Source organism: Apteryx mantelli, chromosome 2 (genome assembly GCF_036417845.1).
Source record: "Apteryx mantelli isolate bAptMan1 chromosome 2, bAptMan1.hap1, whole genome shotgun sequence".
Lineage (NCBI taxonomy): Eukaryota > Metazoa > Chordata > Aves > Apterygiformes > Apterygidae > Apteryx > Apteryx mantelli.
In genome coordinates, this window is record NC_089979.1 from 113,757,056 (window position 1) to 113,774,160 (window position 17,105).

Below are 17,105 nucleotides of genomic sequence, written 5' to 3' on the forward strand. Positions count from 1 at the left end.
AAACAATATAAGCCCACCAAGCTTTGAAAAGCTTGTATTGCTGCTTTTGTGACCTAGTGGCAGCTAAGCCTGACTAATTTGCTTGATTTAAAGAATCATTTGAACAGCTCAGTCTCTTTCCATCATGTCATTATACCTCAGCAGCAATACAGTGTTCATTTCAGTATGCGTGTAAACATGGTTTGAAATTTTTTTCAAAAATATCTAGGGGATTTGGGTGCTCAAGTCCCATTAATTTTAATTTATTTTGATTAGAAGACCAAATTGCTTTAGGCATCTTTCAAAATATCAGTCATGGTTCTATACATACATCTGGAGGATTAAATAGCATACATGATAAAAAGAAGTTTTCTACATGTAGAAATGATACTATGAAGGCAGATGAGAGACAGGTATGGAGTTCAAGGTCACATGCACATTCATTTTTATTTTTAGGGAAATAAAAACTAATATCAAAATATGTGGGGGGAGGTTTCTTCCTAGTTTCCTAAGGTAAGATGCAGTAAATTCTGAGGAACGTTTAGCTAACAGGCTTTGACTTGATCTTTCCATAAAATTTGAAGATAAAATGGATGTTAAACACAGCTGACTTGCTCTTCAGTCCTGAGGGTTTCAGGTGCTCAGAGTCTTGGATCAGAACATGGACGTTCACACTGGGACAGCCGATGAGGTTTCAGTCCACAGCTTTTCACTTCGCATGAGGCAGGTCCTGAGGCTTTTGCTGTAAGTTGCTGTGGTCTGGGAGGTGCTTCATGATCAGCTTGGCCGTCCCCACGACAGTGGTTAGAGGAGGGAGCCGCACAGCAGAGAGCAGTGATTTCATCAGCTATCCAGGTGAGGATGTCCCCACTTATGAGCCAGAGCCCTGAGCAGCGTTCAGGAGGCCTTTGGGACTAGCTTGCTTGATACTGTAAATCATTAAAATGTCAGTGTTAGTGAGATATGAAACTGCAATTACACAGTGCATCTTTTTGATCATTTTTTCTCTCTTGCTGTGATGACACACATTAAAAAGCACCTTCATCAGGAATTACCGTCAAGTCATTTTGCGAGAGCTGCAAGAGTTTGATATTTACAGAGCTGTTGTGCTCCATGCTGTGGATTAATCTGAAAAGATTCTGTGCAGCAGGACACCCATCATCTTTCAGACTTTTCATATGACTAAAATACTTGTTCACTGAGGTTTTGAGTCAAATAGCACTTACCACTTATTTTCCAAGATTATTACTTTTATGAACAAGCTTTGATTCCCCTGAAATTTCTTGTATCTAGTCTGTCCGCCACTTTTAACGGTATGTGTGTGTCTGTGCATGTGTGCATTAAAATGAAATGCTTGGAAGTACAATTCTGTTGCTACCTATTGCCATGTGTTTAAAAAAAAAAAAAATCACCCCTCCCTCCCACAAATACATTAATCCTTATCTTGCTAGTTACCCTGGAGATAGCTTTCATCTCTAGCTGTGCTATTACTAATGCTTATCCTTTAAGCCTGGCTTTTGACTTTTGCAATGCCCCTTAATATACATGTGTGAGAGCGTGTGTGTGTATATATATATAAATATTAAATATACATATGTTTGTGTATTTATGCATATATGTTGTTACACAATATATAGAGTTGAAGTATTTCTGCTTGATTAGTCCCCGCATAGCACCTCTTTGCTCTAATTACTTGAAAGAGTGCAGGAGTGACACCTGCTGGGGCAGCCTGATAATTTTGAGCTGAGAATTACTTTCACCTTCTGGAATCCCAAACAGTTGTACCATTGTTACAGGTACTAAAAACAGGTTTATACATTAATACAAGCCCTATTAACCCAGTCTCCCCTACGAAGGTGTGGAGGAGGCTGGGTTAATGGACTGGATTAATCAGTAGTTTTGCTGAGAAGAGCAAATGAGGCTGTTGAATGTAAAGGAGTTAAACTAAACTGAATTAAGGCCACTTCTGCTCTGAAGGAAAATATCCACATGCAGGTGTCGTATAGTCTAAATAATGCCTCTAATCTATACTCATTGTTAACTGGGATTAGCTTTCATTTACAGTTAGTTTATAGAAGAGAATTTATGTAGTAAATACAGGTTAATTGGGTGAATTTTAAAACAATGTATAAAATATCTCCCACAGATTATTTTATCTCTTATCTCAATATCTAACTTGTTTCCCCCAGATTAAGTTAATGCTGAGACATCTTTATCTCCTTGAACCATCTTGTTGTAGATTTTTTTTTTCTTTTTATTTGGATCTGATCTGGTCTAACTTCATAAAACGACAGAATTCCATATATTCATGGAGTATTCTTGCATGAAGAAACATGAGAATTTTGTACAAGTTTTTAGAGAAAAGAACTTTTCTCAGGGATGTTCTTTCTTTGGTTCTTTCTTTCGTAAATCACCATGGCATTTGAAAGAAATGGCTTGAGGAGAATAAGAGGAGTGGAGCTGATACATTGCATGCAGAGTGTCATTGTCTTCGTGTTATGAAATCCTGGGTTATTTGGAATGCCCATGATGACTTTTAAAGATCTAATTCAATTGCTAAAAGATTTGTAGTATTAAACAAACAAAAAACAAAACAAAACTTCCAGATCGCGTATTTGTTGAACAATATATTCCTTGTAGAACTACAGTGGAATTTTTTTAAGATCTTGTGTTTTTCTTGTTTGCTCTTTGGTATAGTCTTTTTGTTTTGTCATAAATAACCAAAGATACTGGAGACACCCTTACTTACTGTGGGCGAGATCCATGTGCACCACTGTGTCCCACCCCCCCCACCCCCCCCCGCCAAGGGAAAAAAAATATCAAGAATGGCAAGTTTCATTTTAGTGGAGGGCTTCTATGGAGTCTCGATGAAGATGAGCCGTCTTAAAGGAAAGGGCCCCTATGGGTTTTTTTTGATGATGAGATGCATCCTTAATGGTAGATTAAATCAAATCCAGTAAACAACGACTATTGGAATAACTACTCAGAAACTAATTTTCTGCCTCTCTCCTCTGTACCACGGTAAATGCCTCTCATTTGAGTGGACTTTCATTTATTTGTGTTGGGCTGATGCAGGATTGTAGGGGCTCAAATCACCCAAAAAGGTTTACTAGTCACAATTATCTTAACTATAGTTATAGTGTTAGACTCAGTTTTTCAACATACTGATCATTATAGTTCCAATCTGGCAGAGCTTTGTAAGTTTAGCTTTAATTATGTAAACTGTTGCATTAAAATCAGTGGGACTATTCATGCTGTTTAGATTGATTGCACGCTTATGCTTGTTAATGGCTTAGTGGCAGAGTACCTTGCAGGCGTTTTGGCATGCCCTTAAAGGTAATATGCTGCTTCATTTAGGGCTCTGTGCACTGCTGCTTCTATTGAGCAGTTACCTCATTGAATGGCTCCATTGAAATCATTATGGTTGCTGACTGTTCAGTACCATGACTATATATAGAAATTAAGCTAACTTTTGAAAACAGATTTAACATTAAAAATTCCTATGCAGCCAGTTTAGACCATATTATTTATGTTGAATTTAAACCTGTTTTGATTACAGTTGACCTAATATGGAGATGCACTGAATCTCAACTTTACAGTTAACCATGCAGTGTAGCAACCTGCAAACCCAAAGCAATTTGAGCTGCTGTCTTGGCTGAACTGCTGGGACTTTGTTTGTAGACTGCTTGTCACGGTTGCCTACAGATAACCTGGATATATATCTCCTTTTGTTTAAAAGAAATTTAAGTTGAAGCATTAAGTATTGGAAAATTGATGATCAATCTAAAATCTCTCTCTTCTGGTCCATTCTTAAAATATATTTCCTTCCTCATAAGAGAAGGAACAAACAATCCACTAACTTTCTACTAATCTGCTCAATACAGAGGTACCAAAACAAGATGATGTTTAAATAGGAGCATTTCCATAAGTTGCTAAGAAAAAGCTCATTTATTTTCTTCTGTCAGTTCTAAAAATCTGAATTAAATGGAGCAGTTGAATTTGGAGTGTCTGATTAAGCATTGCATGAGGTGTTCTCCTGGGGATTAGTTCTCTTACAAAATTGCTTTCTTTCAGATGACTTAATGTCCATGCTAAATTATTTTGGAGACCGTTTGTTGCATGGCTCTGTTGCTCTGCTGCTACCTTTTAGTCCGTATTTGGCTTCATTGTCCTGCTTTTCTATAAGCTTCCTGCTGCTTTATTCCCTGAGCGGTTGCCCTGCTGCATTGCTGGTAACTTGTCACGACTCCTGTCTCTTGCAGCTTTGGAGATATGTTGTCCTTTACACTGACTGCATTTGTTGAGCTGATGGATCATGGGATTGTATCGTGGGATACATTCTCTGTGGCATTCATTAAAAAGGTAAATTTGTAATCAACGCTATGTGTTTTATATTGGTTTGCTTATACATTGCTAAATTTTGAGGTGTCTTTTCTTTTCCAGGTACATTATTTTATTCAGGTCATTCTTTGGTCAGAAAAGGTACACGGAAATGAGTTTAAAGGGCTATTTCAAATTATGAATATTTTTAATTGTGGGATCTGGCCCAACTTCTACTGTAATCAGTGGGAGTGAAATGAGATCAACCCTGTATTAGGCTTATTACCCAAGAAATTGCTTGCTAGATCACTATGTGATCTCCTTGTGCAGATACCATGCAGTTAAAGCAAAAATGAGTATTTTGATTTAATGTAAACTCAGATAAGTAATACCATGTTTCTTGAAACAAAAACAGTACTGAAATGTTTCCTCTGGGTGTACGGGAGGAAGAGGCATGAGTTAGTTTACAAATTGAAATGATTAATCTGAAATCTACTGAGTTTTACTAAGTTGAACTCTGGCCCCCTGAATTCTTGCAGTTAAGGTCTGTGGTTTCAAAACAGGTTTTTCCATCATTTGCAACATTTTTTTTCTTTTCTCACATGTAGGGAAATACACAAACGCAAAAGCTTATTGCACAGAAGTACTCTTTAAATGCAGAAGTATAACAGACTCAAGAATAAAGTTTTTGTTGTTACTTCTTTAACCCTCTTCATTTATTGTCATCTTAAACAGTAACAGCTTGAAATCAAACAGGAGGGTTTTATTTTACTAAAAGTCTCATTACAAAGAGTTCTTAAACCAGATTAAAGTCAGATTTTATCTTGTTAAAGTGCATTTGTATAAGCTCTAAAGATTTAGAGTTACTTTTGTAAAATGATAGGAGGAGCAATAATAGGACTAGTATATCCTGTGGAAAAATATTTCCTCTTTTTAACAAAATGTGTCAGAGCGAGACTTTTAATGTAAATTTGGTTAGAAAATTGCTACCATCAAATGAAAGAACAAATCTACTTTTGTCAGAAGTGGAAAAAAAAAACTATGAAAAGAGGATTAGATTTAAAATTTCAATTTTGGTCATTAAACATGTTATTTGCAAGCAAAATTAATACAATTTGTAAACAAGTTACATGAGGAGCAGTCCTGGATCAGATGACAGGATCAGCTAGTGCCGTATCCTGTTTCCAGCAGTGGCCAGTAGCAGAGATTTAGGAAAAGCACGTAATAAACTATGTGCCAAATGATCTCTTTCAAGTTCCAGCACTTGTTGTTGAAGGATTTTCTGACTTAAACAGAAGTCAAGAGCCACCAGTGGACACATCTTCTGTGAACTCACCTGGTTTCTCTCTGAGCTGGTTCATGTTTTTGGCCTCCGCAGCCTCCTTTGGCAATGACTTCTTCCTGGTACATTACCTGAGGTTTTTGTCATGAAAGTGCCAATGTCCTGCTTTTAAGGCTGGTGGGTAGATAATGAATTATTATATATTTTTATCTTTTCATGGCAAAGAAAATAATTCACCTGTTTTTTAACTGACTTCATGAGATACAAGGTCAAGCACAGAACACCTTATTTGCTAGGAGAGCCTATTAACAAGTTTATTAAGATATTTGCAAAATTAGTTGAAGTCAGTCTACTTTGGTGACTCAGTTATCTTTGTCCAACCCTGTCAGCATCCATTGCCTGTGTGTTTGAAAGCAACTACAGAAGCGTGTGTTATGTGCACCCCTGATATTGACACATCTTTATTGTTTTCTGTCTCCGGCATTTCCATATGTTCTCCTGGACAGTGACCTAATTAAAACAAAACAAAAAAAAACAAAACAAAAACAAAACTCATGAAGTATCTGAGTAAGTTATCTTGGAAAGCTTAAAATTTAAAGAAAGTAAGTAGTGGACCAGAAACGGATCAAGAGGAAGAATAGGAAAGAGTGTTAGAGCAGAAAAGAAACAGAATGAGAAAGCATGATAAAAATACAGGAAAAAGGCACAGGCACGTGCCCAATGCCAAACATTTGGGAAGGTGGAATAGCAGCACCTTCACTGGGGCTCTGTGCAGGCGAGGGGCGAACCTAATGGAAAGTCATGAAGGACCTTTGGACTGTGTATTTCTGGTACGAATCTGTGGCTTTTCTCTCTCTTGCTAGTCTCCTGGCTTTTGACAGGCCTTTTTGAGGTTGCTGATGGGCTAGTTCAAGTGATTGACAGGCTGGATAAGGGAGCTGAAAAGTGTCCTGCTAGTTGAAGGGGAGCTCCACGGTCCTGCTAGAAGTGCTTCTGCCCTAGAAGTTTTCTTTCATGTTAAATGGCAGCCAAACTGGAATGGGGAGGAGTTAGAATGATTTTTTTTTTTTTTTTTTTTGTCTTGAACAAATAATTTTCTGATTAAAAAGGTAGAGACTGGAGGAGGCCTTGAGGGACCCTCTGCCTGCTCCTAATGACCAGCCAGGTGGAGTTCGTTATAGGCCTTCTTCAGTCCCTTGGGTGCATAAAGATTGCCATTCCAACTTCTGCAAATAAGCAGTGTCACCTTCAAGTAGAGCTTTGTTTATTATCTTAAGGGAAAGTATCATCATTTGAAAAACTTTCCTATGATGTGCAAGTTTCTACCAAGACCTTTTTCTTCTGACAGCGAAGTTTATTTAGGCTGAGCTTTCACAGATGCCTAAAGGATTTGGATGGCCAGTTTTTGGAAAATGTCACGGTAATCAAGGTTCAAAATAGAATACACAGTTTTGGTACTCTCATCCTTAGTTTTTGCAGGAGGAGAAATAAAATAAAGGCTTGTAACATGGGTTGAGACATTTAAGAGTATCTCTTAGGATTATTTATATAATTACTGTTTTGTAACTGTGTGATGCAGACTCTTAGCCTTGATGAATTGTTTACTCTGCCTTCTAAAATTTGCTGTACAGGAAAAGGGGGTGGCAGTAGGGAAAATCTCTCTCAAAGCTGTCACTTGTTTTTTGTAGTGAGCTGCAACTCTAGTTCCTTGCTTGAAAATAAGACTCACCTGAAAAGTTTACTGTGCAATAGGACTTCACAGAGAGCAACAGTGCATCGGATTTTTCTGTACCTTTACAAAATGTAACATGACATCAAAATGTTCCAGGCCAATGACTAATGAATATGACATGGTTCAAAAAATCAAATCTGTTTCTTTCACTGTTTTTCAAAATTTTTTTCACTTCTGAAATTTTTTCCTGCACTTTGGGTGATGCCTAAACAGGAAGAGAGCTTAGAAGATCTGGTTTAGTTTTCTACATGTTTCCTGTGTGTCCTTGCTCTACACAGGTCCTGTTTCAACACAGCACTGAGGCCAGACCTGTAAAGGCATTCCCGCTCTTAATTTCCCTTAAAATTGATGGCAAGTCTAGCACCCAGCTACTTCTTTTGTATGTGGCCATACATGTCCCAGTGCAGATGCTTAAAGTTACAAGTGTTTTGCTGAGCAAATGGTTTATCCTTAATGAGACAAGCAGTGTGCCAGGTTTTCATGAAAAGGTGCAAGCATTGAAGTTTTCTGAGGGGGTAGTGGTTTTATTTCTGTGAGTTTGCATCATTTTTTATCATCAAAATTTTTGATAAATGGGTGCAGGATTATTTTTGAGTCTTGAAAGCCCACTCTGTGCATGATACTCAGTAAGTAGAATTCCCCAGAGAACAGCAAATGGCACATCTGAGCTCCCGTTGGTTCTTGTCTATTTTTAAGAAGGATTTTTCTTTTTTCCATGTTCAGAACTTTAAGTGTGGTAATAGAATTTGTTTTTAATCCAATTTTACTCCCTCTGGAAATGCTGTGCCTTATTTACAGGGGTAAACAAGTCTGTTATTTCAGGTCAGACTCCATGCATCAGCAAGGTGGTTATGAATACAGTATACATTGCTTAGTGTGTAAGTTATCCACTAGGTGCTTTGCGTGTATATTGAATGTGGTATGCCATAGCTCTCTAAACATGCAAACCAGCTTCAGTTATACTTTCTGTTTATGATAAGCATTATGGTCCGGGATTGGATGAATAAATCTATCTAATGCGGCCTTTCCTAGATTGAGGCTTCAATGATCTGTATTGTTACACTAGTTTAGGCTCCTGATAGGAATATATTATATTCCAGTGAAGCATTTACATTGGCATTTGAAATTATGGAAAGGAGCTGCTGCACAAAGCATGATTCGTACATGTTGGTGCTTCAAAAGAGAATGGTGACAGTAGTCTGATTTGGGACACATTCTAGACATACTGCATTCCTGCTGCACAGCACATCCATACATGCCTGGTGACTGTGAGGCATCTGGAGTGCATTTGGCTTATTGCATGAGCAGTGCAGAGTTGCTCTGTGCATGCCTGCTGTCCATATTGTGGCACATCTGGCAGCCCTGGCTGCGGGGCATCAGAAAACATTTGCATTGTCATTAAAAGAGGTAGGGTAACACAATGTTGCTGAGATGCAGCTTATCACTTTAAACAGCATAATGTGCATGACATACTGATGTAAATGTTATTTGTGGTCAGGACTTGCAGGCAACAGAGTTCAAAGGTCCAGAGTGGAAAAGGCTAACTAAGTTGCTCCTTTCCTATTTTCCATTCATGCATGACTTATTCTTTATTCTTCTGTAAAGCCAGCATGTTATATTCAGCACATCATGTTCATATTGTGGAAATGCAAAGTGAGTAGCAGAACAAGCAGCAGCAGTGCAATAGATTAGAAGTCTTTCCCTCTTGCCTCATAGTCTCCAGCCAAAGTTATATAAAAGGTGTTTTGCTGCTTCAGCACTATTCAGAATGTCACAAGTGCAAAATAATGTCTCTGCTCACTTGCCAATAATTAACTGTGAATTTTTGCAGTCAGCTAGGCCGCTTTTCCAAGCATAGGGCATGGCTTTCTTCCTCCAAGAGGCAAAAAGTACCAGGGTCCAAGTAAGCTTCAAGAATCAGAAACAGTGTAATCACATCAGTGGCTTGCAGCGTGGCTACTTAGGAAAGGCACGGACTTGGAGTTCTTTAGAAAGGATGCATCAAATGGACTTGAGTCACTGTAGTTAGTTACTTGCCTGCAAAGAGAAAATACCAGTCACAGGATATTTCTTCTGCATATCTGTGGTCATAGTGTTACCAAAAGGCCCCAAACAAGAAAGAGTCTCAAAGCGGGGGGGGAAATGGGGGAACTGTTACCAGCTCAGACAAGAAGGAGTCTCAACAGGAGCCTCAGACAAACATACCCAAGGACACAGGTGCAGCTGGGACTGATACATCCTGAGAAAGTACAGATAAACCAGCAGAAGCCAGTTGGAGCCAAGATTAGGACCGAGACAGCTTTTCTAAAACAAGGAAGCAAGCCAAGTTGAGACCATGTATGGAAAAGTAGAGCAAAGTTCATGGCAAGATGCTGAGTGACACCTCTTCTGACACCACTAGGGACCACCAGAGACCCCCCCCAGAAGACCCCCAGAGACTCAGACCGCATGCGTAATGATTATGTAAATGTAGTAATTAGTTCTAGGAAATAGAATGAATATGTATAATAATTCCTGGAAATTTAATGCGTATGTATATGATAGAGCAATATAAACTTTAGATGATGTGACACACGGTGTGCATGTTTAGTGGAGCTATCCCCCGTGCACCTGGCGCCATAATAAAGAGAATGCCTGCTTCTTAATGCTACACTGGTGTTAAGGAGTTTTTCTCCCGATTTCGGTGACAATAGGACATTTCTTCTGCATGTTTGGGCTTCTTCAGGTGATGTTGTGCTTGAGTGTGCTCATATCAGTGCATTTAAGGAAAATACAGGCGGTTCTTGCTTCCTTCTTCTGCAGAAGGTGAGCTTGTTTCCGGGAAGCTGGGTCCACAGAAGGGGCAGCATGCAGCAGAGCACATGTTGGTTCAGGAGATCCAAGCTTGTGTGTCATTGCCATGCTACAAAAAAGCATTGGTCAGCCCTGGTTTCAGTTAGCAAGCTGTTTATTCGTGGAGGCTTTCAGTAAAAGTGAAGCTTGGCAAATAACAGCTAGAAAGAGAGCCTTGACTCTCTGAAGAGTTACAGAACCAGTTGTACTAATAACTGATTATCAACTGAGTTAAAATTTGTAAACTGGAGATATAAACATTATAGTTCTTTAATGTTAATTTACCTTGTGCACAATAACTTAATGTTAAAGCAGGTATTTTGCTGGTATAAACATTGACATAAATCTACACTGATTCCTGTCAACTGAAGTGTCTGTCACTGTGTTCTTTGAAGGAATATGCAGCCAGCCTGGTTGATTTGTTTTCAGGTATTCACTGATGTCTGGGATGTGGACAAGATGACCTCTTTTCTGGTGCCTTTCTGTGCCATCTTCACAGTTTTCTCTCTCCTCCCTTTCCCCATTCTTATAACAAGATGTGAATTCTCCAAATGTTTAAATTTGTAGATAGCAAGCTATGTGAACAAATTTGCCTCGGACATCTCTATCTTGCAACGGTCGCTAGCAATCCTGGAATCAATGGTGCTCAATAGCCATGACCTGTACCAGAAGGTGGCACAGGAGATCACAATTGGGCAGTTAATCCCACATCTCCAAGGGTGAGTGTCTTCAGCTGCAACCTGATACAGTGGGAGGGATTTTTTTCCCAAAATAAGCACAGCATTTACAATAAGAATGGCATAAAGACTAGCAGCCTCCTGGATGGCTTTCACATCCATTATCTGCGGCTGAGTGACCAGTAATGAGCTTTCTGAGGTTGCTCACAGTCGCTAATTTTTTTTTTTTTTTTTTTTTTTTTTTTGCTAAGCTGTCTGCGTAGTTGGAGGTGGGGATTAAAGAGAAAAGCATCCATCAATGAGAAAATGCTTAGTTATATTAGCATACAAATGAGGTTGTTTTGTTTGCCAGCCTCTGGGAAATGGATAAGACAAAACCTGGCGATCTTTTGCTGAAGGTATATTTGAAAAGGAAGAGGGTGGTTTTTTAGCAGTAATGTGCTGTCATTACATGCATGAAAGGAATCTGCCTCTTATAACACAGAGTAGTGTATTGTAAACTAGTTATGCTTGCCTCACAGCTGAGGAATTTTCCACTTGTCTAAAATGCTTTTAATGCAGTCATGTTCATCTTCAGAGCACTTTAGGGAAGATTGCCCTTCCCTACCTTCAGCTGTTGAGCATCTGGCATAAGCTGCTCCCGCTGTAGTCAGCAGAGGGCCAAGGGTACTGCTAGAGACTGAGTCATTCCACCTTCCCTAGATGCTGGATCTCCCTCTGGAGCATCCTCTCTCTACTATTAATCATAGGTACATAACCTGGATGATTAGCTTTGACTAATTACCTAACTTTGACATGGTTAACATTAAGTGCAAACAGTCCCTCCACTTGCAGCTGCAATTTGTTTGTCACTTCCCGGTATAATACAACTACAGTAGTTTGTACAGCTTGCATGCGTACGCTTTCATCTTGCATGTCTATAATTTTGTTCCAAACAGGACAGATCAAGAAATCCAGACGTATACCATTGCAGTAATAAATGCACTTTTCCTTAAAGCACCGGATGACAAGAGGCAGGTACGTTGTTGGATTTTGTTGTAAAACTACATATCTGCAGGAAAAGTGGATCATATTCATACCTGTAGTTGTTCCCCTCACACTTTTTGTGCTGTTACTTCAAACTGACACTTATTCTGCTTCTGGTTTCACTTTTATTCATGCTGATATAACATCATTAGCTTTAATGGAGTTACCTCCATCTTGCACCAATATTAGTAGAGATTAAGCATTCTGCTATGCTTTTATGGTTCATTGTAACCTCACATGAACTTTATTGACTGTGGCTGGCTGTGGTGTTTATTGTACTGAACTCTTTGCCAGCACAGCCTGTAAAACCAGACTATTTTTTTGGTAAATCATTTTCCCCCCAGATTTCAGAATAAAAATTGAGTTTATTTTGATGGGAATATCTTGGCATGTAAGCATTTCATAACTGTCATAGTGTACTATATAAGTTAACCTAATGCCAGAGATCAGAAGCCTCCTCAAAAGGAAATATTTCAAGATTACTAATTGCTATTAAATGAGGATAGAACATGAAAAAGAGCAGTTTTATGTTTATCACATCATTAGTCTGTGTCAGACCAGACTTAGTCATTTATTTACTTAACATTTCCATCACTAGAAACAGTGTTAATAATTCTTGTGGTGACATATTGCTAGTGTCCAGAACAAATTCACTGGAAGTTGCTAATTAGTTCAGACTAAGATTTATTTAGGTTTTTAAATGTTGGAGATTGTTTAAACAACCACTAAAAACATAATGGGTCATTTTTCTTCTTGCTTCAAAAATATTTTGAAAACAACAAATTTTCTATATTTTATGTAAGATTCTATAAACAAACTAAAGAGCTTGGTTTAATTTCAGATAGACTTTTTTCTGTCCTATTTTTTCTTTCTTCCTCCAATATATTCCTTAATTATTAAGGGAAGAAGGGACTTAATGAGGAAAAATTGGATTGAAAACTTTAGGCTTTTTCAGTTTTGACATAAACCTATGATAGGTGCTTGCAAGAAAAACAAAGATTTTGTTTTTTAAACTTGTAAACAGTTGCTGCTACCTTAGGTTGTTGCAAAAACTGTGTCCTCATTTGGGGCAGTTCAGAGAAGTGTTTGAGCCATATCTGAAGTTGAGAGATGACCTCAAGAGGTAGATAAGACTTTGAGCAGTGGGCATGCACTCTTGAAGATGACAGTGCCATAGGGTCTTCCCAGAAAATAAAACTGTGTTTTGCAGACACTGTAACCTAGTGCGGTTGGTGAAATTGTGTAAGGCATTGCACTCAGATTTACCAAGTGCATGTATTCGTGCAAAAGAGTGCACCCCAACCAGAACGTACGAGAAACATCTGCAGACCACCAGAAACGGCATGGCAAGTTTGGGGCCCAAACCTGTATGATCCTAGGAGCTTTGGCACCCTCTCTGCTGCTGTGCTGGGGGATCCAGTGTGATGTGGATGGTTGCACTGCAATTAAGGAAGAGATTTAAATTGATGCTGAAGTCCGAATTTCTTTCCCTCCTCCTTCTCTTTCTCTGTCTGTTTTATTTAATGAGAATTCATTTCTTGCTTTGCTTCCTCTGCCACTGTCAAGGGTCAAATCATCTAGAGAAGCCTTGATTATTTAAAAAGAAAAAAAAGGCTTTATGTATCAGAAATGAGCTGAGAGTTTGAGCAAGGAAATGATATTGTGAATGTTTGAAACACTTTGATTTTTTGGCAATTGTCTGCATTTTTGCAGAAAGACATTGCTATGGAAAATGAGGTGCAAAATTTTGTCATATAATTCTTGTTCATATCTGTTATTACAATACTTACTTTAGAAGAGGCAGCTCATCAGCTGCTAATGGCTGTGTGGCTGTCTTGGAGACAAAAGTTACTTTCTCCCCCCCACCCCAATAGGTTTTGTGAATGCTTGTCCTTCCTACCACGTTTTTTGGTCTAGGGACCAAAAAAGATATCCCAATAACAACCTTTTAACTTCCAGAGATAAGAATGGAGTCCTAATTTGATTATCCTCTTCAAAAGATAAAATAAATTCTTTGCCTTGAATGCAGGAACTACCACCTCATATTCTTTCCATCTTTTTGTGGTGGCTATACTTTGACAAAGCTGACCAGTTCTCCCTAAGGCGAAATATATGGTATGCCTGGCACTCCCCCTGCAGTTCAGCTGTGCCTTTCCAAGAGGGATGAGAGCATTGGTGTCATTCATTCCTTTGCTGTACGTGCAGCCTCTACCTGCCCTGCCAGCAAAGGCTTGAAAACAAAAGCTGAGTTTCTCCTGTCTTTGGCCCCTTTTTTATCCCCTCTGCGTTCTGTCGCAGTGCCCTTCGTCTGGTGTAAAGGAAATAGTCAATGCCCGTGGCTGCCTCCTGTCTCCAAGTCAGAATTGTTTCTTTGCGCAAGCAAGTTTTCACCCTAATATTGCTCCGGTTACATTGTTTCTGCAGCCCGGCTTCAGGAATGCAGCTCTTTGTGGGTTTTGTGTAACAGTCGCTTTTCCTGTTTTCTAGTTTCTTGTCCTCTGTACAGATTAACCAATAATTAGCAAAAATTTTTTTAGTTATTTCTCCTGAATGTGAACTGTATCATGACTTGGTGTAAACTGCACAGAACCCCAGTGCATTGTAAGAACGTCCTGCAACCTAGCAGTGCTGGTGCTGATATCATACGATGTCCTGTGTTATGTAGGGGTCTGACACATGGGCTGTAACTCCAAACAATCATCCACTATTTCCAAACATTGCCCCAATGTATACCTATCAGCAGTGTTTAAATAGCAATATTTTACCAAAATTATTCAAATTATTAAATTGTACGTTTTGAAAACAAGGGTTTAAAAATAGTTGCATGATTATTTTTTGTGTGCATTGATGCATATGCTAGCATGCATCCACATATGTACACACATTTCTGTATACATGGAAAAGATCATGGATCTTAAAAATGGGGCATGCAGTGCAGGCATGGCTCAGGAAACTAGGCTCTGCTGCCTGATCAGGATAAAGCATCCCATCCTGTGCAGCTCAGAGCAGTTTGCTGAGATTAGATGGTGAAGAGTGAAAACAGAACGACATCCTGGTTGATAGTGACTTTGCAGTTAGGTCTAGAAAGAGAAGACAACAATGTTAGTACTGCTACCAAAGTACAGGGAGAAGTGCTATTTGCTATGGTGAAACTGTAGTGAGTTGTAGGCTGGTGTGTTGGCTCAAAGTTAAAGCATTAGACTTTAAAACAGTTGAAATATTGATGTGCACATGCATGCTGTTTAGCATCACTTTATTTTAAAAGTCCTGGATGGCATATTAGAAGCATTTTTTTTTGCTTCCTTCTGTGTGGTTTTCTTCTTTTTTTGGGGTGGGGAAGGTTGTGCTTGAACACATGTATGTAAATACTTTGTTTGACCCACAGGGTTCTTTCTAATTGAAGTGTTTCATTGCAGTTTTGGGATCACCAAAGTCTGCAGCTCATGATACACTTCTCTCTTTCTTTGCCTTTTTCTCATATTAATCTGAGTTTGTGACACTAAAATTAAAATAGCACATATATAGTTGACATGCTGTTTCATATCATTATAAGAAATACTGCAGAAACTTAAGACTCTAGCCTTTTAAATTCAGTGTTAAGTGTGGCACTAAAATAGCTACTTCTGGGTAATTACTATTTTTAACCAAAACAGGAAATGGCGAACATTTTGGCACAAAAACAGCTTCGCCTCATCATCTTAACTGTAAGTATACTATTTTCAAGGTTATTTTTCACTAAAAGAGAGAAAAGCTGACTCAAGTTTTGGTATGCATAGGCTTTATCTTCATTTTTTTAAATTATTTTTGCATTTCAATATGTTTTGAAACTTATGATGTACAGGATAAAGGCTTGCTTGTTGAATGGATTCAAAACTGATTATTAGAGAGGATATTTTTCCCAGTCAAATAAATTGTCATTTTTTCTTGAAAATATAATACTGAATAAAAGAAGAATACCTTAGGCATTTCCTTCCAGTGGAGAATGTGAACTTTTTTCTGTAGTTTAGGGAATGTTTGAGAAATCTGTGGTAAATCGTCTATGTTAGAGTTTGGACCTGATGAAAGCCAAGCAAGCTGCCCAGGGCTTTCAGTCTAGCAAAACAAACTGCTATGTTTCTTGGTTCTAGAGATGATTCTGTGTGTCTTGATATTGGGTTGCACATAATTTGTGTAGTGTAGTATTGCACAAAAGAAGTGTGAAATTAATGAATGTAGTATAAAAGACTTGCTTCTGCTATCATGAAAAATGACAGGGATTTTGCCTTTGACCTTAGAGTAGATTAGATCTTCAAAGGAAAGGGCTTTTAAAAAGGGACGAGTTCAGTATCTGTTATGAGATACTAGGCAGTCCTTTAAAAAAAAAAAAAAAAAAAAAAGGGGAGAGGGGAATCTCGCTTACCTTCTCACGAACACCATTTCAAAGGTCAGCATACAAAAAAACAGGGAACTTTTATTTCAGAAGCTATGTCTTTACACTGATTGTGTTCATAAGAATTTAGTATAAGCATATGGATAACATTCTTGGGTGTTCATTTACCATCATAAAATGCTCCAGTGCCTTTCAGCAGAGAGATTCTTTCTCCCTTGGAGCTGTACTATATTAGTTGTTATCTCTCTTCTACCTAATGACTTCCTGTACATATGCACAGCTATGTTTAGTGATCTGTGTTTCCCCTATAGAATTCCTTGGTATTTGGGGGCAAACCAGAGATTTAAAAATTGTCCATCAGTCTGATGTCTGCTTTGTGCCTGGGGTAGTTCTGTGTTGCATATACGGGGCATTGGATTCTAATGTGTTTCTAAGTCATTCTCCTCATGTAGAATGAAATCGTCTGGTAGAGGTAGGACTGTGATGTGATGTTGACTACTGCAGTAGCCCTATTATATCGCTGCATGAGCAGGTTGTGTTGCCAGCTTGAATGCTCTCTTGCTCAGACAGCTACTCTTTTAACTATTTTCTTAATACACCCACTTTTTAATACAGAGCTCTAATGTTCTTGGTAAGGAGTTGCATTTTCCTCAGTGACTACCTTACCGCTGATTTTTCACCACTATTCACATATGCACATGCTCTAGCTAGTGGCTAGAAGGAGAAAACTTCAGTGCATTCTTATTAAGCCTTGTCCCTTAGAAAGTTTCTTAATGCAGCCCATAAATCATTGGTATACCTAAATCACTGTCATTGATCTTGCTTTAATTTTTTTCTGGAGTGTGCATACGCTATTGTGTATCAAACACATACATACAGCAGTGGAAA

At 38.5% G+C, this 17,105-nt stretch overlaps 1 protein-coding gene across 2 annotated transcripts in view; it reads left to right on the top strand.

Annotated features, from left to right (window-relative positions):
* ELMO1 (engulfment and cell motility 1) overlaps positions 1–17,105 on the top strand; it is a 327,195-nt gene that overhangs the window by 104,416 nt on the left and 205,674 nt on the right. Inside the window, exons 9-12 of one of the 2 annotated variants that reach the window (XM_067291248.1) lie at positions 4,242–4,341; positions 10,713–10,864; positions 11,761–11,839; positions 15,502–15,552. In XM_067291248.1, coding sequence (XP_067147349.1) covers positions 4,242–4,341; positions 10,713–10,864; positions 11,761–11,839; positions 15,502–15,552 — 382 coding nt within the window. The remainder of the gene's footprint in view (positions 1–4,241; positions 4,342–10,712; positions 10,865–11,760; positions 11,840–15,501; positions 15,553–17,105) is intronic. The other variant, XM_067291249.1, reaches the window with a different exon arrangement.